The sequence below is a fragment of the Mchenga conophoros genome, linkage group LG4, assembly GCF_057382185.1.
Source record: "Mchenga conophoros isolate Kocher_MC1m ecotype Shallow Benthic linkage group LG4, M_conophoros_male_GT1.1, whole genome shotgun sequence".
Taxonomy (NCBI): domain Eukaryota; kingdom Metazoa; phylum Chordata; class Actinopteri; order Cichliformes; family Cichlidae; genus Mchenga; species Mchenga conophoros.
Genome location: NC_140529.1, coordinates 24,273,697 through 24,297,789, shown reverse-complemented (window position 1 = coordinate 24,297,789; position 24,093 = coordinate 24,273,697). Strand labels below are relative to the sequence as shown.

The 24,093-nt window shown below is 40.8% G+C and overlaps 1 protein-coding gene across 9 annotated transcripts in view; it reads left to right on the top strand.

The window, feature by feature from the left end:
- Positions 1 to 23,270, top strand: part of sun1b (Sad1 and UNC84 domain containing 1b) — a 28,616-nt gene extending 5,346 nt beyond the window's left edge. For 2 of the 9 annotated variants that reach the window (XM_085271168.1, XM_085271167.1), the window contains exons 2-23: positions 235 to 332; positions 10,934 to 11,140; positions 11,912 to 12,159; positions 13,297 to 13,569; positions 13,700 to 13,834; positions 14,270 to 14,398; positions 15,059 to 15,142; positions 15,821 to 15,931; positions 16,080 to 16,199; positions 16,302 to 16,395; positions 17,123 to 17,181; positions 17,695 to 17,885; positions 18,027 to 18,302; positions 18,399 to 18,491; positions 18,857 to 18,948; positions 19,052 to 19,196; positions 19,309 to 19,623; positions 19,772 to 19,856; positions 20,873 to 20,988; positions 21,094 to 21,261; positions 21,355 to 21,447; positions 21,557 to 23,270. In XM_085271168.1, the coding sequence (XP_085127294.1) occupies positions 256 to 332; positions 10,934 to 11,140; positions 11,912 to 12,159; positions 13,297 to 13,569; positions 13,700 to 13,834; positions 14,270 to 14,398; positions 15,059 to 15,142; positions 15,821 to 15,931; positions 16,080 to 16,199; positions 16,302 to 16,395; positions 17,123 to 17,181; positions 17,695 to 17,885; positions 18,027 to 18,302; positions 18,399 to 18,491; positions 18,857 to 18,948; positions 19,052 to 19,196; positions 19,309 to 19,623; positions 19,772 to 19,856; positions 20,873 to 20,988; positions 21,094 to 21,261; positions 21,355 to 21,447; positions 21,557 to 21,673 (3,228 nt within the window). In that variant the 5' untranslated portion in view covers positions 235 to 255 and the 3' untranslated portion in view covers positions 21,674 to 23,270. Of the gene's footprint in view, positions 1 to 234; positions 333 to 7,205; positions 8,449 to 10,933; positions 11,141 to 11,911; positions 12,160 to 13,296; positions 13,570 to 13,699; positions 13,835 to 14,269; positions 14,399 to 15,058; positions 15,143 to 15,820; positions 15,932 to 16,079; positions 16,200 to 16,301; positions 16,396 to 17,122; positions 17,182 to 17,694; positions 17,886 to 18,026; positions 18,303 to 18,398; positions 18,492 to 18,856; positions 18,949 to 19,051; positions 19,197 to 19,308; positions 19,624 to 19,771; positions 19,857 to 20,872; positions 20,989 to 21,093; positions 21,262 to 21,354; positions 21,448 to 21,556 lie in introns of those variants that run through there. The other 7 variants (XM_085271171.1, XM_085271172.1, XM_085271173.1 and 4 more) reach the window with 6 other exon arrangements.
- Positions 23,271 to 24,093: the final 823 nt, after the last annotated feature.

The window sequence follows — 24,093 nt, the reverse complement described above, 5'->3', positions numbered from 1 at the left end:
ATTTGGGAAGAGGCAGGAAATTTGCTAGTGCTGTGTTATTTTATAAAATGTAGATGCAGTTCTGAATCTGTACTCGAAATGCAGTTAAGCTGTGGCGCAACTCGAGCTCATCATTTCTGCCAGAGACAAACTGAACAAAGCGTTTTGCATTTTGTTTTGTGTGTCTGTGAAGTTGGTCTGTTCTTGTTGTCCTTGGCTAAAATAGTCCTTTGCCTTGAATCCTAACTCTTGCAGTCTAAACAAAGAAGTCTGAACATGGATTTTTCCCAGCTGCACACATACACGCCACCACAGTGTGCTCCAGAGAACACCGGCTATACTTACTCTCTCAGGTGAGACTTCAGCGCTGCGCTGCCGTAGACTCGCTGCGGTACTCTTGCTGCAGCATCAAACATTCAGGCCCACAGCATTTCATTCACACCTTGCATGTCATTTGTGGCTGCTGAGATCCTACTGGTGCATTTTAATCAGAGTTGTCCAAATACTCTCTCTTCTGTTTGCTCTAGTCCATGAACAGAATATGCTTGAAGTCAAACTCTAATTCTCATGTAATAATTTTTCTGTCTACTTGGTTATGACTTGCATTTTATCCGATTTTATTTCCTTACTGAAAATATCCATCTGTCCCTCAGCTGTTTGAAAGTTGAGAATATGCACATGATTTGCTTTTCATTTAAAATAGAAATGCCTTCATTTATAAGAACAGCATGAGATTGTTAAGTGTATTTGCTCCTCAGTACATTTCTGTGCTTGAACTTGAGGTTTTAGTAAATCTGTGGCTGTAAAAATATCATCTGGTTGTGGTTTTGATGAGTCAGCCTCACAGTTCAGTTGTGCATTTCGTGCTTGGTGAGCAGTTGAGAAGCCTTGCGCAGAAATATATTGTCTTGTCTGTACGCACTTTTCGCTATATTGCAAAATCAGCGTGGCAGTTTAAAACTTTTCAATGATTTTTAGAAGAAAAGAGAAGAAGTCGTGGTGTTTTGAATTTATTGTCGGAGAGGATGCTGTCCATACGTGTGCATGCATGTAACACCAGCCTCTCCCATCGTGGTCCTCTTCCACACCTTGTTTCTTGTCAGTCATCCTGGCTTGGGCGTGGTTGACATTACATCAGTAAGGTATGTGGAGGAATCTACGACTCATTGCTTTCAGAACAGAGGAGCATTTGCAGAGCAAGAAATTGTAACTTCATTGTGCCTTTCCTCGCTTTAGGCAATGGGAGAGTGATTGCATGACTTTTAGGAGCTTCTCAATTGAATATGAGAGTATGAGAGAGTCTTGTAAAAAGTCAAGTTCGAACAAAGACCCCTCATTTGGTTTACAGCTTCTCTTGCAGAAATGCAAATCACATGGTGAGAAGTGCACTAAGCAGATCCATGTGCTCTTTCCCAGCCAGCAAGACAAAGTCAACAGCAGCTTCAGTAAATGTGTGTCACACTAAGTTGTGTTGTTTTCATTATGTATTTGATGTGTCAGCAGGTGGGATTGGTATTTATGGACAGTGGTAGTTGGCTGACTAGATGTTTTTTACGTTAAGCTTTTAGAGTAGCAAGTAATCTCTGATGCTGTATTATAATGAAAATGACAAAATATTAACATTCTTCAGATTTCAGGTCGGGATTGTGGCACACAGGGTGTGTTTTCAAGTTGTGTGAAATCCTTTCCTAGTAATAAGTCTCATGAGTCACAGTCTCTAGACTGAGGCCAAATAAGAAGAATGTACAAAAGCTTGTTTGACTCCTCACCCAAGTCTGCAAGGTAGACTTGAAGGGCTCAAACACGCTAATCATGTTCCTTTGAATGCAGTCAGCTGGGGAGCTATTAATGAACCTCCCAGTCAAAGCCGTGCCCGTGATCTCAGGATTAGGCTAACAGTTTATGCTGCTTGACTAGCTAGTTGACTGATCTGTTGTTTTTATTAGCCTGTGTCTACTGCAGCTCAGAGGCACTAAATGTTGGCGCTTGCAAATAGCCCCTCATGTGTTCAATGTGTGTGTGTGTGTGTGTTTGAGTGTGCATGGTCTACAGTGAATGCAAGAGAATAGCACAGAGAGGGACAGGGTCAGGTGACAGAAACCGTTGGCCCATCTGTTGTCAAAACTCAAAAGAGCAGAGACAAGTTTTGTAGCAGTTGATAGTGCTAGAGGAAGGGGCTTCCCTCTTACCAGGAAGAGACTGTTACAACATGGACCCAGCAGTCTGAGTAATACTGTATGTGCTCCCAATGAGAGAAATGCTCGTGCAAATCTAATTTATCACCAGACAAGGTTTAAGTTGGGGAATTCCCCAGTGCCTACACAGCTGCTACAATGTAGAGTGAGCCTCAGTCCAGTAAAAAGAGACTTCTCAATAGTCTTTTCTTTTATGTTCTAAATCAGGATACTTTGATTCATGCTCCGTAATCCTGATTATGATACCTCAGAAAATTGGTTCCATTCTTTTTGACACTGTTTTAGATGATCAGAATCAACTTCCTGGAGAGTTTAACCAGGGTTTTCCTGCTGTCATCAATATTAAAAAATGTAAACAAACATTTGTTCAAAAAACAAACAGAAAAACCCTCCATCCATATAAAAATGCAAAAATACAATTGAAGCTTAGAGCATGCTGTTAGGAGTGACACAGCAAACCAAAACCACAGCTGAAGGACTTTTTAAAAGGTCCATATTCAGTGTCCTAAAACTGTTGAGAAGAGGGAAAAAGGTAAAGGTAAGCTTAAAAAAAAACAGCTTTTGCATGTGTGAACAAGGCTGAAGTACAAAACACCACAGACTTTGTGTTATGTCTTCTCTTGAAATATTGTTTAGAGTTGGGTGATATTTATGTGACTAGCCCAGGAATAGTGATGTAGACTCAGTCCTCTTTGTTATTTCTGAAGCCTTTTCAGATAACTGCATATTCTAAGCTTGAAGGTTTAACATCATAGATTGTTTTTGCACATTTTTCAGCCTTTTGACTTGATAAATGGCAAACAAGAACAATTGCACTTTACAGGCTGTGACTGAGAATTTAGTTGCACCACCTCCAGAAAAATGCACTGAAAGCAGGTGTGTTTGTAAGTGTTGACTCTTAGAGACCCTCCATATTTTATAGAAGTGGAAGTAGGTCAGTAGGGCTGGGGCTTCTGTTTGGGGGCTTTTTCTCCATCAAGTGATGGTTGAAGTGTGTAAACCGTAAGCAGCAGGCTTGATTGAGTACTCTGATACTATATAGTGCTATCTGCAAACATTAGCTACACATAAGCGATGAAAAATAAATAAATAAATGTGACAATAACAGATAGAAACTCAGTCTTCTACCCATGGAAACATTTTTTTTAAATACAGATTTAAACAGATTTTTTTTATTATTATTAATTTGGTTAAGCAAATTGATGCAAACATAAATCTGCAAGAGCATACAAAGCACATTTTCTCATCAGATTTGTGCCTGCTAGTCATGCTCTGCAAGACCAGATTCAGGAATACAACATGAATAGGGTGGGGCTGAGTGCACTGAGAGTCAGCTGGACAGTTGTTGCTCACCGTGCTGCTGCAGTTGTTTTGACATGTGGTCTGTTTTTTTTTTTTTTTTTCTTTTTACTACGTGCACTGCTTCACAAGTGCCAAGTAAATGACAGCAGCTGGATTTTTAAGAGTTTAAGAGGTAGCTTTCCGCTTTTCTTGTGAGTGTTATCCAAACATTTCTGTTTCTTTAAACGAATAAAAGTAGAAATTTGAACCTTAAATCTTAAGTGCGTGATGAATATGATTCTGCATAAAAGAAGCACTTCTGTTTCTGGCCTGTATTGTGTTTTTGCATCACAGCATCTGTCTGTGGACATGGTAAATATCTAGCTTCTGCTTCTGATGAGTCTCTCTCTCCAGCCAGAGATTTGTTTAGGACGGTCTCCGTGGCAGCAACAGCAACATAAATTGGCACACTGTGGTGTTATAGCACGGATAGGAAAAGGACACCACACAGCAGGGCAGAGGGAGGTACTGTCTGTGGGTGGGCTCAAATGATCCTAATCTCAGTGCCAAATCCAACCCACCCAAACATATTTGGATGGAAATTTGAAGACTCTCAGATCCTGGATTCTGGTAACTATAGGCCTTGGCACTTAAAGGGCTCAGTTGAACAAAACAGGAAGACAGAGGGGGCTACAATTGTGCTCTGATTTCATATTCTCCCCACAGACTTTCGAAGGCTCGCACAACTGAATTTCCAACTGAAAAAACTGAGAGGAATACAATTTAAACACAATCAACACAATCCTGTAATATCACAGGGAGGAGATTTGAATAATGGAAACAAAATAGAAACGAGCGTCAGCCAAATAACTGCATCCCAAGTCTCTAAAATAGTTTGCTGTTGGCACCAATCTAATAACCCATGAACATTCAGTAGTAGAACTTGCAGTAGGTTCAATTTTCTTGGGCTTGCAGCATTCCCATATAACACATTTTGTGTTGTTTACAAGAGATGTAATGTTTAGCTGTGATTAGATTAAAGTGCCAGCCAAAGAAATTTTGATTTATGAGATTGCGGATGGAAATTGGACAAATTCAATTAGAAAATCTGATGTCTGAATCCACCTTTTTCCTTTCGAAAGTGATGTTCTATGTAAATGGTTCTTTTACGTGGTAGGACAGTACTTAAGACATTCAGGTGTGCACTGGGCAACTAACAAAATATTTGTTTGGACGACTTTAACTAGGACTTTTCATTTTTCTGAAAGTTTAAATCAGGTCAGCATGCCCCTCTTATTATTGTGCGTGTGTGTTGGTGTATAAACCTCCTGGCAAGCTTTTGACAAAGCATTGCAGCCACAACTGTGGTTTCCACACTGAGATTTACAACCCAAATGGTTTTTATAACCTCTGTTGAAGATTTGTGTGTGTGTGTGTGTGTGTGTGTGTGTGTGTGTGTGTGTGTGTGTGTGTGTGTGTGTGTGTGTGTGTGTGTGTGTGTGTGTGTTAGACAGAGGGTGCAAATGGTAGCCATCATGGGGCAGGGTTCTTACTAACTGGACATATTGCAGCAGACTTCAGCTGACTTCCTGCTGTGTTTAACTGTTTTTGTTTTTTTTTCTGCACTTATCACAATTGCTTTGATCTCTTTTATGCTGTGTTCACATTTTCTCCTGCAGATGAAACTGAGATATCTTTGAGGTCTGAATGCCATTGGTAAAAATGACATTTTTCTTTTACTTTTAAAAAACTACAACTGTTACATTTTTATAGTTTTAATTAGAGCAGGGCGATATGGCCAAAAATAGTTATCACGATATATATTTGAAAATTTGCGGTAACGATATAACCGACGATATAATTGATGCGAGACAAAATACAACTCCACAACATTACTAGCGCAAAAAGACAACCTTCCATTTATTTTCACTTAAACAAGAAGCTGGTTTTTATGTACATTAAAGCTTTATAAAAATGTAACAGTGCAAATGCAAATTCCTTGCTGAAAGTTTAACCAAAAGGCATTTCCAGTAGAAATGGGCTGACATATCCTGAGCATAACCATGTATAATATCCACTGAAGTTAAAAATAGGTGCTTTGCAACATTAAACTGCAGTGTGCAGTACGCATTTTTCGGACCATAAGGTGCACGGGATTATAAGGCACATTAAGCGAAACAAAGCAGTCAGATAAATCAAACTTTATTAAACTCATTCTTCTTGCTTCCTCCACTTCTGTACCATTGATTCATTAATGTTGAATTCTCTGGCAGCTGTTCTATTCCCATGTTGTTGCAGTATATTAATGACTAACCTCGTATTGTGGATGGATTATCTCAGTTGTTCTCCTGACTGAAGTTTGGTCCATTTACAGCATCCTGCCATGCGATTGCATTTGTCTCTAACCATGAAGAACCTTCACGTTAACTTTTATAAGTGGAAAAGTGTTAGTGTTCGTCCTCCAGCTTCACTGTTTATGTTATGCTAACATAGCTGTATCGCTAGCGATCACGTAGCATATCATTATATACCAGCTAGCCCAACTTCAGTAACCCTACAAACGTCACTGCTGTTTAGTTTCCTGTCTTCATTTATGTTGGAAGTGATAGCAGAGCTGTACGTTTGAATTTTTTCAGAAATCTCTCAGTCAGAACATGCAATATCATGCTTAGGTAACTAGCGAAACTAGCGAGCTAACTTCCGCTAGCTTCCTGCTAACTTCTAACTCCGTTAAATGTAATAACTTTTGTTTTCATGGATGTCTGGAAGTTAAACTTTATAGTTACACCTGGTAAAGCAGCAATGCTGATCGTTTTATTAAAGATGAAAGAATTTAGACAGTTTTTAACTCTAAGTGATGCTGCAGTGTTGTTTGACCTGAAGTATACGGAGTTTAGGACCCAGATTACTCCCAGATTTAAGAGCATCTTAGTCTGACAAATATGACAATGACAACGGCTGCTTGCATGTTCTGCAAAAAAATGTGCTTTGTTGTGTATCTGACGGACAAACACCAAACCAGTTCCACATCACGGAAGTTGCACCATTTTTACAAACCAATTCTGGTTCATCTGTTTCACTCAACAATCGGCCATGTGCGTATGAAAACAAAGGCACTGCGCATGCGCGCTTTACTCCCATTCTATCGCGATATTTCATTTTCCTATCGTTGCCTAACATTATACCGGTATTACCGTGAACGGTATAATATGGCCCAGCCCTAGTTTTAATGTCTTACAAGCTAACCGTTCCTATAAAGGCTCAAAAAAACTATAAAGAAGTTAAAAAGTGATAAAGGAACTAGACAAACGTTACAGTATAATACAACTTTTAGCCCTTAGCTTATATCTGTTCACATATGTCCCTTAAACAAGGTGGGCTAAATCATTCATTGCTGGACTTTAAACAAGGTTAATGAAAAACGAAGGGAAAAAACTAATTAGTGCCTCCCAGCTGATCTTTTTTTTTTTTTTTCTTTTTTGTGCAATAAGTTTTTAGTGTTTTTAATGAAACCATGCAAAATTTGACTTTGATGGTATCAATATTTTCCAGATTAAAGGCCCTTGGAGAACATCAATCAATCTTTATTTATAAAGCACTTTTCGTACAAAAAATGTAGCACAAAGTGCCTTACATAGTTAAAAGCAGCCCACCCCACCCTCCAACTCACTCCCCACACTCTCATTAACATAAATGATGTGAATGCACATATCTCTTCCCCCCCCCCACACACACACACACACACACACACACGCACACTTAAAGAGTAAAAATTGGGCTGGGTTCACATGAGCCAAGTGACATGGGGCTTTTAATGGGTTTATACGTTTTGGGGTTTTATTTATGTCATTTTTTATTTGCTGCCAGCATTTCTGAGCCCTCATAACTTCTTTAGTAGTGAAGATGGCCACATTTACTTACAGACATTTACTTGCTGTATGTGAATGCATGATGCTTGATCACAAAAATGACTTTATGTATTCATTCCAGTATTCGGAATTATTATTTTTATAATAACTGAATGGATATGCTCATTTTATTTGCTTGGTGTCAACAAAGTGTCTCCTTTTGTATTTTGTATGATGAGATTTCATACTTTTGCATACACTACGCAAAGCAGGCTTCATGTGGGAGGCTATTTAGAGATGGGAAACAAATTCTAGCACTGGGGGTGTAGACTCACCTGTGGTGATGTCACAGGAGTAACTTTTTTTCTGTTGGTGTGGCGGGATCATATATCACTGGATAGATGAAGATGAAACCAGAAGTGACAATTTCCTGAGTTATTTTGGCAGCTTCTGCGATTTCTGCACTGTCATAAAAGAAAACAAAAACCCTAAAAAAACAATTGGTTTTCTGTTTCAGTTGATTATTTTATTAAGTGGGATCAGTGGAGACCTGTCTTTCGTCCCATGGACGAATGCTTCCTGTATGAGCTGTAAGTTCCTTGCACTGATCATGCATAGTAAACAGACTCACCCAGCTACATTTAAACCCGGATGAATGAATGTCATGACATAAAATATATATTTTGTGATTTTTACTTGATTGAAGGCTGAACTTTAGTAATCTATAACAAATATAAACGGCTCGACTGCATAACAAATGTCCAAAGTAACAACAAGGCAAACTTAAGCTGGTTAAATGTAGATTCCAGTCTGATCAGATTGGATGTGCAGTTGTGCGCTGTAAGAAAGTTTGGCTGCGCCCACTGAGTGTGGGAAGATAAAGCTTTAGTCTTATGTAAGGAGAGATTCCAGGAAGCTGAATGTCAGGATGGAAGTGTCTTCTCTCTGTAATGTACTGCATGGCTCTTCATCTTTGTCTTCTTTGCTGTGTCCATCTCTATTTTTGTCACGGATGTGGGCCGTGGAAGCCGCCTGGGAGAGAGCGGCACATTAATGAATTTGGATACCCGATGAAACGAATCGCTTGTTTTTAAACTTTTTTTAAATTTGCTAAAGGAGGGGGTGGTAACCAGCTCTGTTTGGAGGTAAAAGCTTTGTTTTTATAAAAACCCAAATGGTGTTTGTTCTGTTAAAATATGCCCACATGGGGTTTCCAGGTAGAACAGAAGGTTATTAGGAAGCTTCTACCTGGCTGTAGGCTATGCAGACAGTTTCCTCGTGCACACACCCTGATCTGCCCTGTAACACTTGCTTCCACACCCCACAGAAACGTTACTAATCAAACCTGAATCATTATGCTTTGGTATGAAAAACACACTTCTGTGTGTGCGTGAGTTCTTGTATAAATAGGAATGAAGTTGTGTTTTGATAAGAATGTAACCTGGAAGCAACAGTTATTACATTTTATCCACTCCATGTTGCAGCTGTTGAAGTGTGGCATTCAGACATTCTCGCTGTGGACCGGAATCACTGGATTAACTCCTTTCGGTCATTTTTGGATCACTTTAAAAAAGAGAATTGTCAGAGTTTGGGACTCGCAGTTGATTTGGAAAGGCAAATGCTCGACTGCCACGCAGCTGTTTCCCAATATTTAAATTTAAAATTTGAATAAGATAAAAAGAGGTGCAGGTGTGATGGAAAACTGATTGTTATTTTGATATTTAGCCTGCCTGTGTTACGGTACGCACTATTTTCTCAGGCCTTTGTTTAGACAGTGTCCAGCAGAGTCCTTATAGTCTCTACTGAAGCTCTGTTGGGTCTGTTGTTTGGTCATTTTCACAGCACAGATGCTTATTCAGGGATATCAGTGCTGTAGGCATAAGTGGACAATGATTTGAGACAAAAATGTTTCCAACTTTTGATTCTAGTTTGGATTTTACTCAAATTTTACTCTTGCCTCCTACTAATTAGTGCACTAATGACAGTGCTCATTATAGCATTTTAAAACCTATTTTGCTTTGAAAGATTTGTAACATTTTTTTTACTTTTTGGTGTTTTACAGAAACCTCTCCTTGCTACCAATCCTGTGTATATGCTTTGCATTAGAAGATAGGTTAATTTCAGATCAGCAGGATACTGCCCCGGTGGTCATGTGTTCAAAGAAGGGCTAGTTGGATCAGCAGGCGGGAGGTAGAGTGAGGACGAAAGGACTTAATTGGCTCTCAGTGGGAGTGTGTAATCCTCTGGGTTTTAGAGACTGAGGGAGGGACACAGAGCAACCTGCATAAGATATAAACGTGCACAAATGCATGCAGATACTGCTGGCTTGGTCAGTCTCCTCTGAAATCATATGCCGCGTGTGCTCTGCAAGAGATATGGACAGGCCATAAAACTCGTGTTTACACATTTACAGAGTTTCCTTGTTGAAGTGTAACAGGAAGTTTATTCCCCGTCCTCCATTGAGAGGCTCAGTCCAGAGCTCCACCCTCCCCACTTGTGGACAGACTTTACAGATCGTGCTGTAATCAAATATTTAATTGATTATTTCATAAATTAAAGGAGAAATAAAATGCTTTTGTCTCATTAATCAGCAATAATAAATATTTAAAAGAGACAACTTTTGAATACTGTACATTCTGTCAAAAAAAAAACTTTCATTTCATTTGTGTGTCATATTAAAATGAGATTTTTTTAGAAGGAAACATTTTCTTAAATGCCTAAACAAATAATCACAAGTATAATATTTTATGTTAATGCAAATTTTAAAAATATTGTTATTAAAGCCTTGAAATGAGTCCAGTCCAGTACACCAGCGCTTCTTTAGATGTAGCAAAAACTTTTGTTATAATCGAGTTCCTTGATGAGTCATTCAGACCCTACAGTCATGTTTGTGGTGCTTGTAAAGCATTAGTGCCTCTACTATTACAGAGAAAGATGGAACAGTTGTACTTTAAGGCATTTTCTTTTCGCACCAGCCCAGAGGCATTAGCAAGTTCCATAGTGTTCCAGTGTAGTCTGCAGTTGTTTGAATGTTGTCCTGGCTTAGTGCCTACTCTTCCAGGTGGGTGTGGCCCCGTGAGTCACAGCGAAGCACGGCAAACAACATTCATAGTGTGTTCTGACTTTCAGTTGGTTTTACAGGGAGGGGAGTAAGAGTCTCGTGTTTAGCCTTCTCGCATACTTTGGATGTTTACTGGGTTTGTTTGTCTAATTTTACTTTCAGAGACACTCTGTGCCTGTTCTTATATTTCTCTCTCCGTGGTGAGTGAGTCACTTCCTGTCAGGAGCTCTGCCAGTTGCAGGGAACAAAAGCATCACAGCTCTGTAAAAAGGACTGGGTTTGTTTTTTCTTTTTTAAAAAAAGTGTCTCTAAGTTGACTAACTGAGGGACAGACATGAGTAAAAAGGCAGGATATCCCCATTCAGTATTGATTTGAAGCATAAAGGCACTCTCGAGGCTTGTTTGTCTCCAAAAGGATTCCCATCCAGTGGATAAAAGAAACGCCCTCTTTGTAATTAACTGTCATGCAGTGCCTTCTTTCACAGAACAGTTTTGTTTTCCTTCCCAATTTTCTAACATTCCCGCTCTTTCTGTTCTTCCTGCTTTTCTCTGTCCGCTCTCACTCTCAGCTCCAGCTATTCAACAGCAGCGTTAGAGTTTGAGAAAGAGCACCAGATAGCTCCTGTGTACGAGTCGCCCAGGATGTCACGACGGAGCCTGCGTCTCCAGACCAGTGCCAGTCACTATGGAAACGAGAACCTGGCTGATTACTCCCAGAACCACCACAGCAGCAGCAGCAGCAGCAGCAGCTACACCAGCACCAGGAGAGAGACACGGTGAGACCAGCAATGGGCACTTTTCCTCTTTGACTCTAACATTTAACTAACCAAAGAGTAAAAGAAGAATTTTAATAATAATAATAATGATAATAATGGATTGCATTTATATAGCGCTTTTCGAGACCCTTAAAGCGCTTTACAATGCCACTATTCATTCACTCTCACATTCACACACTGGTGAAGGCAGCTACAGTTGTAGCCACAGCTGCCCTGGGGCAGACTGACAGAGGCGAGGCTGTCATATCGCGCCATCGGCCCCTCTGGCCAACACCAGTAGGCGGTAGGTGAAGTGTCTTGCCCAAGGACACAACGACCGAGACTGTCCGAGCCGGGGCTCGAACCGGCAACCTTCCGATTACAAGACGAACACACACCTCTTGAGCGTGGCAATCGTGGATTTATTTATGTTGTTTATTTACGTTTGGTCATTCTGAATACCAACACAGACTGATTTGTGTCTCATGGCTTAGCTTCAGAATAGTCTGCCACTCCATCTACATTAAGCTGATTCTGTGGACTTTTCTTATCACGTAATTTTTATTATCTGTATTTAATTTGTTTTCTAATGCAGTTTTGTATTGCTGTTAGCTGTGTTTTAATTTTCTATTGTATGTCTCTTGTGATTATTGCTGGGTATTTATAGTAGTTGTTCTGCAGCACTTTTTGACTGCATGTCTGTAAAAAGAAACCACAGCTCAGTTGCGGGTTTTCTTTATTCCCACGCAATTACCAAACTCACAGCTCTGTTTCCCCTCTCTGCTAACACAGGACGCTGCGGAGCAGAAAGCAACAGTCCAGTTCCAACTCCCTGTCTTTATCCCTGAGCCAGGCCGCCACACCAAGGAAAACCCTCACCTTCTCAGCTGGTAATACCCCCATTAACAGCAGCAGCAGCTTGCAGCAAAGCAGCACAGCGTCTGATGCCGCTCAGATCACAGCCATCGTGGAGCAGCCCCATCTGAGGCAACGCACTGTCACTACCACCACAACAACAACTTGTGTGGATGGACACTGGGGTAAGTTGGAATAAATAGCTACATAACAATAAAGACTCAATCGCGAAAGAGAATACTTCTGAAAAATCTCCTTTAATTAAGCATTTTAATTTGATTCCACAGGGCAGAATATACAACTGAACTTCCTCTCTGAAAAAATAAAATGACAGATGTTATTTTTTTTTTAGGTCCTAAAGACTCTATCAAAAAGAATTTGAGGCTTATCTTGGGTAACTGCTCTTTGTTGACCCTATATTAGATAATCTTGCATACCCAGAATAATTGCTCAGGAGTGGAGATACGACAGGATGAAGTGAAACTGCTGAGTTGGTTGAGAAAATGAGGCGGAGTAATGGTAAAGCAAAATGTTCAGTCAAGTAAAAGATATGTTATTACAACACAAATGAGAATATATAAAACAAATATTTATGTTTGGGTAATTGCAGGGTTTTTTGTTTGTTTGTTTTATTAAATTTTTTACTTAATTCAGACATTTGAGTATCAGTTTTATTTTTGAATGTGAACATGTTTACATGCTCCACGTGGGCACCTGAGATCCCCTGAAACTCCCTCAAAAGCAGCTGCACACAGATCTGTGGATGGTATCGTTTCAAATTTCATTTTTCTACAAAAACGTCTCTCACAGAGTGAGGCACATTTCTAACTCCCTTTCTATCGTTCAGCGAGCTAAAGCAGCCAGATGGAGGCCGCTTACTGTGCGAGAGAATAACAGGAGACATTCTGTTGCTTCTAACTTTCTCTCTGACTGATCATTTCCACTCAGACATCTGACGTAAAATCACTTTCAGACATTATCATTAATGCTCGCGGAAGCTTCAGATATTCACTGTTGACTATCACTGAGTCTGAGGGGCGCAAAAGCCTGTAATCTGGAGAGCCCTGTTTTTATTTTAAGAGGACCAAAAAATGTATCTTAACAGCAGTGTACTCCAGCACACTTACTGCAGATTTATGTAATCTTGCAAGAGAGAGTAAAAGATCTTAATCCTTATTCTGCTACAGTAGGTTTTTAATGTTGCTGTGTGCAGTCAACTACTTTAACACCAGGAAAAGAATATGTAGCTAGTGGTTTAATGGTTTCCTTTGTGTTTGTTAATGAATGATTCATAAACATGTGAACACGCTCTCCTCCTGCAGGGCAGACTCCCAGCCACAGTTTATCAAGTGTCAACGGCGATGCCAGTACGTCAAAGTCCCACGCCGCGCTCTCCAATGGCTACATTTGCAGAGACTGCTCTGTACACTCTCAGAAGACGGACTCCTTTGTCACACAGTCCGCATCGTCATTATTATCGTCATCATCGTCGTCAACATTTCAAGCTGCCGAACCTTCCACCGATGCCCTCTCGTCAACATCATCACCTTTCACCAGTATTTACAGCAGAGACAGGAGTCGAAGGAACAAGACGGGTGAGAAATGTCATACTTAAATACAGCCATTGTTTTTATTGCTTGGATAACTGAGCTGGGAGGTTAAATGCATGTTTTCACTAAGTTGTGAAATGATGAGAATGTAATCAGTAGTGGTGTTTCTCTACAGGTGTCCTGGCTTCCATGTCTAACACGTGTATACGCTACAGCAAACAAGCCTTGGCCCCCATAGTGTCCTTAGTCACTGTGCTCTTCAACAGTGTGGTCTGGCTGGGTTCAAGGGCCAAGAGCCAAACAGGAAAAGGTACACAAAAAGAGACATTCTTTTGTTCTTCATTCTTTTCCCGTCATTTCCACATTTTCCTCTCTCATCGTTTGTCCCAACTTCCTGAGCCGCTTAGAGTGAGACTCTTGGTGATCTTGAGAGAGAACTGACTCCAGGAGCTTTTAGAGATGTGTGCAGCTAATTTGAAACCTCGTGATTTCTACCTCACCAGCCCTGTCACCATCACTCTGTCTCACTCTCTTTGTGTTTCATGTGTAACCTTATTACCTTTTCCTCTTGCTGGACTCTTTCCATAGCTTCCTGTTTTGTTTTTATCCAAGTGCATCTTTGGGGAAACTCCTCTATCATTAATGTCACTTCTTCCTCGTCTTATCACCAATATTTATCTGTAGCTTTTTGTTGAGTGTGTGCATTTTTGACTAACACTAAGAATGCGGACCGGTGTGTCACCAGGTGCCTTGACATCGTTTTCGGACTCGGTGAGACAAGCGACGTCCTCAAGTTTATCCCAACTGTGGCTATTAAAGCAGACCACTCTCCACAGGATGATGGGCCACGGGGCTAATGGATATGAAGGACAAGGTACCCACTGTTACTACTAAGGGCAAAGGTTAAAGGTCGCAGCTCCTGACATCTTCACCTGCTCTTGTGTTAATAAACTTTCCTGTTATAATTTCTTTTTTATCACTTCCTTCCTTCTTCAGCTCTTACTGTTTTGTTTGTTTAAGGAGAAAGGCGCCTCAAATGGAGATTTTTTTTTGACGTTCAAGAATCTCTTCCTCATGTGTTTATGTCTCAACCTTCACTTTCACACTTTTGGCTTCTGTTTCTGAAGGAGGAAGTAAACTAAACACAAAATTAAAATCAAAACAACCATCGCCTGATTGTCAAGTGTCGAGTATGTGGCTGGTCAAGCAGAACTAACAAGGCTCTTTGACTCCAGCCACTTTATCAATGTGCAATCAAAAGTTTTAATTAGCAAAAAAAATTTATTTCCAACTCTGCTGCTGATCTAAGCTGTTTTTTTTCACAGCTGCAGAACTTTATCAACTGTGACCTTTTCACTACATGTGTTTTCTCCTCACTCTTCTATCTACTGCTCTTCATTTCCTTCACGAGGACTCCTCATCGTCACATTAGTGGCGTGCATTTTGCCATCCTCACACTCCGCCTTCCTTTTCATCATAACTTTCTCACACAACTGATAATATTGCTAATACATGCCCTGTGTGTATATTGCAGCTCACTCGAGCTACTGTGGAAGCATGAATGTGAAGGATCTGGTTACTGAAGATGCGTCACATCTTAATCTCAATGGCTCCCTGTGTAAGCAGGCACTCACACACACTCACACACATGCATGTGCTCATTTTCTCACACGTAGCATGATTGACAGAGTTAATGATATGCGTGACCTGTGTCTAGATCAGCGAGCAAAGGTTGTGTGAACTGATTTAGCTGGTCTGAAGCCCGTTGACCGACGTGACCTGCAGATGTTTCTTTGTCTTAAATGTGTGCCTCAGACTAATGTCGAGCCATCAGTTTACACAAAAACGTCACACGACTGACCATGGTCCAAGAAATAAAGCAAATTAATGGTTGAAAAGCATCTTGTTTTAGACTAGTAATAGGTGAAGTAGCTGCTGGATTTCACAATGGTCTTTAAAATTAAGAATAAAAGAAACAAATATGACAAATACCATTTTCAGTTGTTCTTCTGAGTCTGAATAAATTCTTAAATAATTCGAGACGACCTTTATGTCAGGAAACGCAGCTTTGCATGGTGCAGCATCTCATGCATTGCAGAGTTATATAGAATATGCATGCTCATGGCTTTTTAAAAAATTATAATATAATTTGTTTTTCATTTTCTTTATTTTAATTTGCTTTGCTTTGATAATTTGCCCGACTGCGTTTCTTTTTTTTTTTTGTATGATTTCATTCACACATGCTTTTTTTCTGTTCATTCTGCGTGCCTGCTGTCCATCATTTGGGCTTACACAGGTGATGACTGTAAAGGGAAGCAGGTCTCTGAGACACACACCGTCCTCCTCAAACAGTCGTCTAGGTCCCGCCGACTGGCGGGGGCACTGTGGAGCGTCCTAGTTTATGCAGGTTAACCAGCACTTCTCTTATTGTTGATCACACCGTATACATTTACAGGAACATGTATGTTTTGATCATTCAGTTGCAGCTCGATCAGTTTATTGCTTTAGCTGAGTTTAGTGAATTAAACATTTCCCTCTTTTACCCTGTTTTGCAGGTCACTGCCTCCTCCAGCCAGGTTACTGTGTGATGAGAGCAGGCAAAGCTTTAGGTTCAGGTGTAGGGACGGCAGCACAAAGGGTGCTCTCACTGTTCTGGATGCTCCTGGCGGCTCCAGGTCAGTAGCTCTTGTTTTTATTTCATCTTTTTAGAAATGTTCATTCTCTACTTCTTTCTTGCCCTCTCATTCTGTGTGTTTTGTATTTTTCTTTCTCAACAGTGAAGGCAGGCAAAGGACTTCTGTGGTTTCTTGCAACAGGATGGTACCAGCTGGTGTCTCTCATGTCTCTGCTCAACGTCTTCTTTCTAACCCGGTAAGAGTTGTCCTTCCTCAGCTGTCTTTCAGAATCTCGCAAGGAATAGAACAGAGTTTAACATTTAATCTGTTGAACAGCTTTCAAAATACTAAAATATCTACATTTGATTTTTCTAAGATAAAACTGTGCAATAATATAATGGGATGGATTTCTGCATTTTAGCTGCTAAAGGTGAACTTATTTTCATCAGGAGGTAGTAGAGGCCAAACACGGTGTTAAAAGAGAGTGAACACTGGACTTTCATCATGCAGCCAGAAACAAGACACCAGATAAATGCTAATGATGCCCTGTAACTGCTGTGTACACAGTTTGGTCAAACAAAGAGCTGTCAGGCTCAACTGAGAATCATTATAGTGAGTACGATCAGGTCTGACCTCCACTAGCAATTAAGTATGTGACAGCTTTATCCTAGGCTTTCCTCAGCAGTGCAGATACACGTTGCATATCTAATTGAAAGTGCTGGAAGTTCTGTTAACAAACTCTATGAACTCTCTAAAGCCAAGTTAGGTTATTATGTTGTTATTTTCACTCCCATCGAGTGACCACAGCTCATAATCTTCAAGCAGTAGTGACTGCACTGAGTAAGACATTTGCAGTTCTCATAAAGCCACATTTCCTGAGCTGTGAGAACATATTGAGTTATTACCTGGGGATTTTGCATTCATGCCACATGTCCTCCTGTCAGTTGTGCGTTGCTCTGATGTATGTATGTTCTGTGTTTCAGATGCCTTCCCAAACTCTGGAAGCTCCTGTTGTTGCTTTTGCCCCTTTTGCTTCTCCTTGGTGAGTGCCTTATCAAATATCTAACCTATTTAGCGAGCACATATAGAAAAAGTGATCGTGTGGCGGTAGATGTTATAACCAGCACGCATCCCCAGAGTGTGGGACAAATCAAGTAGCAGATTCAGGTCAGCCTTTTCAGGGCTGTGCTGTGGTTGAGCTCTGCTCACACAAGCTCTACTCACATAACGGTAAATCACAAGCACATTTTATTAATCCTTTGTTTACTTGCTGAAATACTCCTTAGTGTACATGGCTTAGCCCTTACATTGTCATCACGATGGGCTTGCTTACTGCTGCTTCTGTAAATGAGGGAAGGAAATATTTAGCCACTGTAGTCTTGCAGCTTCACTTATAAATGTGAATATTCAAATATCTCATGCCTTGTATTATACACATGACCCACAATTTGGACTATTTTGTATCCACAATGTTGATATGTTGACTCTGTAGGGTTTAGGCTCATATCAGTGTGTTGAATAAGATTTAACAGTGTTATCTGTGATTTGTGTGCAGCTTTGTGGTTGTGGGGTCCGTCCACTGCTGCCCTGTTTGCCTACCTGCCAGCCATAAACCTAACAGAGTGGCGTCCTGCGTCACCCTTCACCTTCTTGTCAAACTTGGTACCAGTTCCTGCCTCTGTACCTGGCCCTGCACCAGAGGCTCCCATGGAGCAGACCCCAGCCACCCCAGTCTCACAAGTATCGGTAAGGGAGAATGAATATATATATATATATATATATATATATATATATATATATATATATATATATATATATATATATATATGTCACTACAACATGATTATAATCACTGATTGATGTTCATTGATTTATTTCCCTCCTCAGCCAGTCCTTCCCCCTGTGGCAGTCTCCAGTGTGGACATGGAGCGTCTTGAACGCGTCGAGCGTCAGCTAGCCCTGCTTTGGGAGCGAGTCCAGCAGGGTAACCAGAAGCAGGAGCAGCGCCATGATAACATTTTGGGTCTCTACAGCACCCTGAGGGAGCAGCTCCATACGCAGACTGACAGGGACAGCCTAGGACTGTGGGTGGCCTCCTTGCTGGACCAGAGAATCGGTGTGCTGCGAGGAGAGCTGGAGCAGGAGAACACACAGAGAGCGCAGGTAGGTGGATGACACAGTGCCAAAAACGCAAGTTAGTGCTGAAAGCTCAAGAACAGAGTTACAAGAGTTACATTTTTTCATTTTATTTTTTTGCAGGGTGCAGAGCTGCAAAAACAACAGCAAGAGAGTCAGGCAGCACGACTGGCTGATTTAGAGTTACTGCTCAAAGCTCTGTCTGCCAAGACTGAGGTATGTACTGCAGGTTTGCTGCTTTGCCACTGAGAACTTATAAAAGAGCATTAAACACTAAGTGCCAAACAGTTAAAATACTATAATATTTGTATAGTGTTGGAAAAATGGGTTAGACAGCCAAGCTGGTAAGAATGCAGCCCTGGTGTTAAGTCTGTATAAAGGGAACAGTGGTGCAACGTGAAATATTTAAACTTGCACTTTCTCACTGTGAAAGCCAACAGGACAAAATCACATGTCCTCCTTGAAAAAATAGTATCCAGTATGTATCTTGTCACTTGCAGTTTTTTAAATATGCTAACCGAATCCTCCTGTTTTTATATTTTCTTCACTGCTTCCATAACTGTTTTATATGTGTGCGGCAGGAGGTGCAGCAGAAGCAGCAGCAGTATGAACATGAGAAGAAGAAAAGAGAGAAAGAAGCTGTCACTTCAGCTGCAGACACGGCTCCTGTGAGGTACAAGAAAAAAAAGGAGAATAAATAAACCTTACAGTCCACTTTTTTCCCTTTATTTTGTTGTTTGTGCTGTTTACATTTTGAGTTTCTGTCTCCCGATCAGTGTGGGCGTGAAGCAGGAGGACCATGACGCTCTGCTAACAGAAGTACAGAGACTTGAGGTAGAGCTGAGTAAAATCAGACAGGACCTGCAGGGCGTTGCAGGATGCAAGGGCAGGTGTGAGCAGCTGGACACGCTGCAAGACACTGTAAGTCAAATATTGACTTTTGTTTGGCTTTGTAAGACAATAAAAGCTTAGCCTGCTTGTTCTGTGAATCCTCTTGTATGAGTTTTTAAAATTGTCCCCGTCCCGCTCCCAGATATCAGCCCAGGTGTCCTCTCAGCTGCGTAAGGAGTTGCAGGCTCTGTTCTTTGGTGTTGGTGCTTCCGGAGAGGAGCAGGGCAAGGTGCCCGAGTCTCTGATCCACTGGCTGTCCCAGCGCTACGTGAGCACGCCTGACCTGCAGGCTTCTCTGGCCTCACTGGAGCTTAGCATCCTGAGAAACATATCCCAGCAGCTGGAGGTCAGCAGGACCCAGACGGTGGTTGAGGCTGAGTCCAAAGCCAAGAGCATTGTTCAGACAGTAACCGGAACTGTCCGGCACGCTTCTGCTGCCGAGGGACTGACAGAAGAGGTAATGTGTGCACACTTACCATCAGCATCATCAGTTGCATTTACATAATCCTAGTTGAGCTCAGTCTTGAAGACTGTTACTTTGCAATGGTTTTTTTGTTTTGTTTTTTTTAGGCTCACATGTCATTTTTATCTCTGCTTCTTATTAGCAAGTGAAGCTGATTGTGCAGAATGCTCTGAAGCTCTACTCCCAGGATCGGACAGGCCAGGTGGACTATGCCCTGGAGTCTGGAGGTAAGAAGGAGGAAATCTTTCCATTCTTTACACAAGTCAGTAGCTAAGCCAGTGCGGCTCATCAGGCTGGTTATTACATAACTCACGTCTGTGCAGTAATGTATCAACAAACTGATGTTTGGTACATGACTACTCTTATAAAAACTTTAGGTTGCAAGGTAAAGTACACTGTAAAATCTGAATACTGCATAAATCACATTATATTTAATTGCAACACGTCTCTTATGCAATACGAGTGCAGGCATTAGCAAGCTCAAGGACACCAGGGTATTAATGCCAAAATCTCCATTGTGAAATGTGCCACTAAGCAGAGTGTTGACCTATATGGGCCGGTGACTTCAGCGTGTGTGTGTGCACTGAAACATTGTAACACTTTCATAGAAGAAAAATGCACATTATTTAATTGTAATGCTCTAGTTGCATAGAAGTAATGGCGATCAGTAAAAGCAGTCCTGGTGTTGTGTTGATGTTCTAACTGTTAAAAGCGGTATCGCCATGACTGAGTCGCTCACACACTGTGCAAAGATTTAAAGTTCACGTAACATCAGTGGTTGGAGAGTTCCCCCGGGCAACTAGTTTGCAGAGAGCATCACAGTTTGCTGGTGATTGCTGCAATAAATTCATCCTGTTGTCTCGCCACACATTGCCTCCTTAATGTGCATGACTGGCATCTCCTTTTTTTTTTTTTAACCCAGGATTGCAACATGCCAGTATATTAAGTTGTGATCAGTTCCATAAATGAGCTCAGACATGTCTGAAATAATTGTTACCGCCACCACTAGTTTGCCTTAAAGCAAAGTAGCAAGACATTTTTTTAAAAGTACAATTTTTATTGCAATAAGCTCCACGCTGTCTGAAAAACTGTTAGGAACTGACAGCAAGGTTTGGAAAGGTTTAGGTTTTTCACAGCACTGTGTATGGTGTATTTTAATATTAATGATTTTTTTTTGTGGACTTGAGAACGAAAACTTCCGGTTTAGTATAATTTCTGATTGTGTGTGTGTGTGTGTGTTAAGGTGGCAGCATCCTCAGTACCCGCTGCTCTGAGACCTATGAAACCAAGACGGCCCTCATGAGTCTGTTTGGCCTGCCACTCTGGTACTTCTCCCAGTCTCCACGTGTTGTCATTCAGGTGAGCCTCGCCATGAGCTGAATAAAGTTGCGTTGCACCAAATATAACAAGTAAATAGATAGAATCTGCTGATCTAAAAGCCAGTCTCTCTCACTCCTCCACTAGCCTGATGTGTATCCTGGAAACTGCTGGGCGTTTAAAGGCTCTCAGGGCTATCTGGTGATCCGGCTGTCCCTGAGGATCCTGCCCACATCCTTTGCTGTGGAGCACATCCCCAAGACCCTCTCCCCAACTGGAAACATCACCAGCGCCCCACGCAACTTCACCGTCTTTGTAAGAAACACACCAACGAAAACCATGTAATGAGACACCTTCTACTCTAAAGCAAACATCCCAGGTGATCACAGGCTGCTTGTTTGTGTTCAGGGTCTAGATGATGAGTACCAAGAAGAGGGAAAGCTGCTGGGACACTACACATACCAGGACGATGGGGAGTCACTGCAGATCTTCCCGGTTATGGTAACTTTAGAGGCACTTCTTAACATGATTAGAAATGTAAAAATAGTAATAATAATCACCTCAATGTTTGTCAGCAGTTCCTGAAATCTTCCACTTTTTTTCCCCTCAGGAGGAGAATGACAAGACGTTCCAGATAATCGAAGTGAGGGTGTTGTCCAACTGGGGTCACCCCGAATACACCTGCCTGTACCGCTTCAGAGTCCACGGAGAACCTAGACCTCACTGAACCAACCACCACCACAACCATACTCACTTATATATGATGCACCACCCCATCTGTACATAGCTCTCACTGACTTAAACCCGTAAAACTGAAGGGACTCTGCAGGAAGTTTGTGGATGTTTTTGTATGAAAAGCAAAGAAGATGTGGATTGTTTAAAGCATTGTGCTCAGACCGAGTCATGAACGTAGTTTTTTGCGTAATTTTGAAAGAATCACAGGAAAGTTTGGATGAAGACTGTTAAAGATTGGGAGAATTTGAACCACAGAAGAAGCTAAGTCCCACTGCTACCCTTTTCAAGGCCTCTTGCACTGAATCAGCCCCCACCCCTGAGGGCACCAAGGCTCGCGGGAGCCAACAAACCCACCAGTCCCTCCTCAACACCTTCGACAAGAAGGTGGATGCTTGACATAAGGAGGGGGGCGGGGTTACAGACTCATCTCCACCAATTCTTCACACACCGTATCTGTCTGATTTTTCTTCTTATCTCTGTTTAACTTTTATTTTTTAATGTTTCACATCAGAGTACTATTTTCAGGATGAAGACCACTGCACCTTTGCCTGAGATGATATCCAGGCATGTCACTTCAATTTGTTGTCATGTCTCCACAGTGACTCCTACAGAACTGTTTTGGGCAGTCTGCAGGTCTGCACTCGACGCGTTATATCCACTACATTCTAATCTTGGCTTCATGCTTCCATATAGCCATAACTAAGACTTTTATTTTGGAACTGAACATGCTGCCTATGGATAAGCGCTGAATGTTTTCTGAAGCGGCGGCTTTGATGCAAGTTTCCTTTAACTACACAGCAACATTATAAAACCACTGACCTGAGCTCTATGTGACTAAAGTATTAGGAGGATACTCACTATACGTCTCATTATGTAGAGACTCGTAGTTTTTACACCATGAAATTACCAATGTTGAACTACTCCTGTCAATAATTTTGCTTTTTCTGTTCTGCTTCTATCAAGAAGAGGTTCACTGTCTCCCTCTAGCTCAGTTAATCGTCCTCCTCACATGAGCTCCCACTATTCTGAAAACCCTGAAGGAATGTAATCTGTATATTTTATTGTTGATAGCTGATCCTTTATAATATCTCCTTTTATCAGTGTTGCTTTATAAAAAACCAACATCCTGTCATTATAATTGTACTACTATTATTTCTTCTGTTACTCGTGGTGTTTTACTTCTTTGATTTGATTTTTGGGGGTGTTCATTTTAGAGGGTGCTCTGCAAGAACTTGTTAGACAAATGTTTGTGGCACGGGTCTTCACAATTTCTTTAAAATTAAGGGTTCTCTCATCAATTTTGGTTCAAAATACGGGAAAGTCTAAATTGTTATGTGTAAAAAGGAAAAAAAAAGACTTTTGTTCACAATCTTATTTATTAACAAGTCAATTAGTGGCTGCAAGGTAAGACTTCCTGCAATGTATATTTTGTTAAAAGCTGTTCAGTGCATTTTGGAACCATCTTAGTTCTTTTGTTTGTTTGTTTGTTTTGTTTTTTTAAAGATAAATGGCTATTTTTGTTCAGTCATGAGATGACTTAACTGCTTTGGATTATATTCCAATAAAGACTTTAATTTTGAAGAAATAAATACATCATGGCTAAAAATTACTATGATGAGCTCTAACTTTTCCTCGTTTATATTCACAGCGGAAACGGTTAAGTGAATATGTTGTTGTTTGTTTGATCTTTTACATCATCATTTAGCAGGAGCATCTACAAGCAAAAATCTGAGGCTCAACAGGCCTGAGTAATTCTGAGTTAACCAAAAATAATATGCATGTGTTTTACCTTAATACTTTTGAGGCATATATAATCACGTACAAAAGTCTTTACTGCTCATCTCTTCATATTTTAAGAGGAAAATTAGAAATGCATGAAATGCAAAAATAGAGTATGAGGCAAAAACAGAGTTTGCACAGTTCTAATGAGCTTGAACGTCAATATTTGGTATGACCACCTGATCTCTCTGAGCCAAGGTTTCTTGTAATTTTGTTTAATCAGTCTTCAGGAATAATTCTCCAGGCTTCTTTAAGGACATTCAAAGCTTTTCTTTGGATGTTGGCTGCCTTTTGTTCTGTTATCTATTGACATGATCCCACACTGCTTCAATAATGTTGACCTCTGGGCTCTGGGGAGGCCAATCCATGACTGATAGTGTTTCATTGTGTGTCTTTGTTTTTTTTTGGGGTTTTTTTGTCCATCCAAGTACGCTTGTACTGCATTGGCAGTGTGTTCTGGATCATTGTCATGCTGAAAAATGAAGCTGCTGCCAAGTTTTTTCCAGATGGTATTGCATTGTAGATCAAAATCGGATTGTACTTTTCTGCATTCATAATTCCATCAGTTTTGACAAGATCTTCAACATCATTGGCTGAAACTGACCCCAAATACTATCTGTATTTTACAGATAG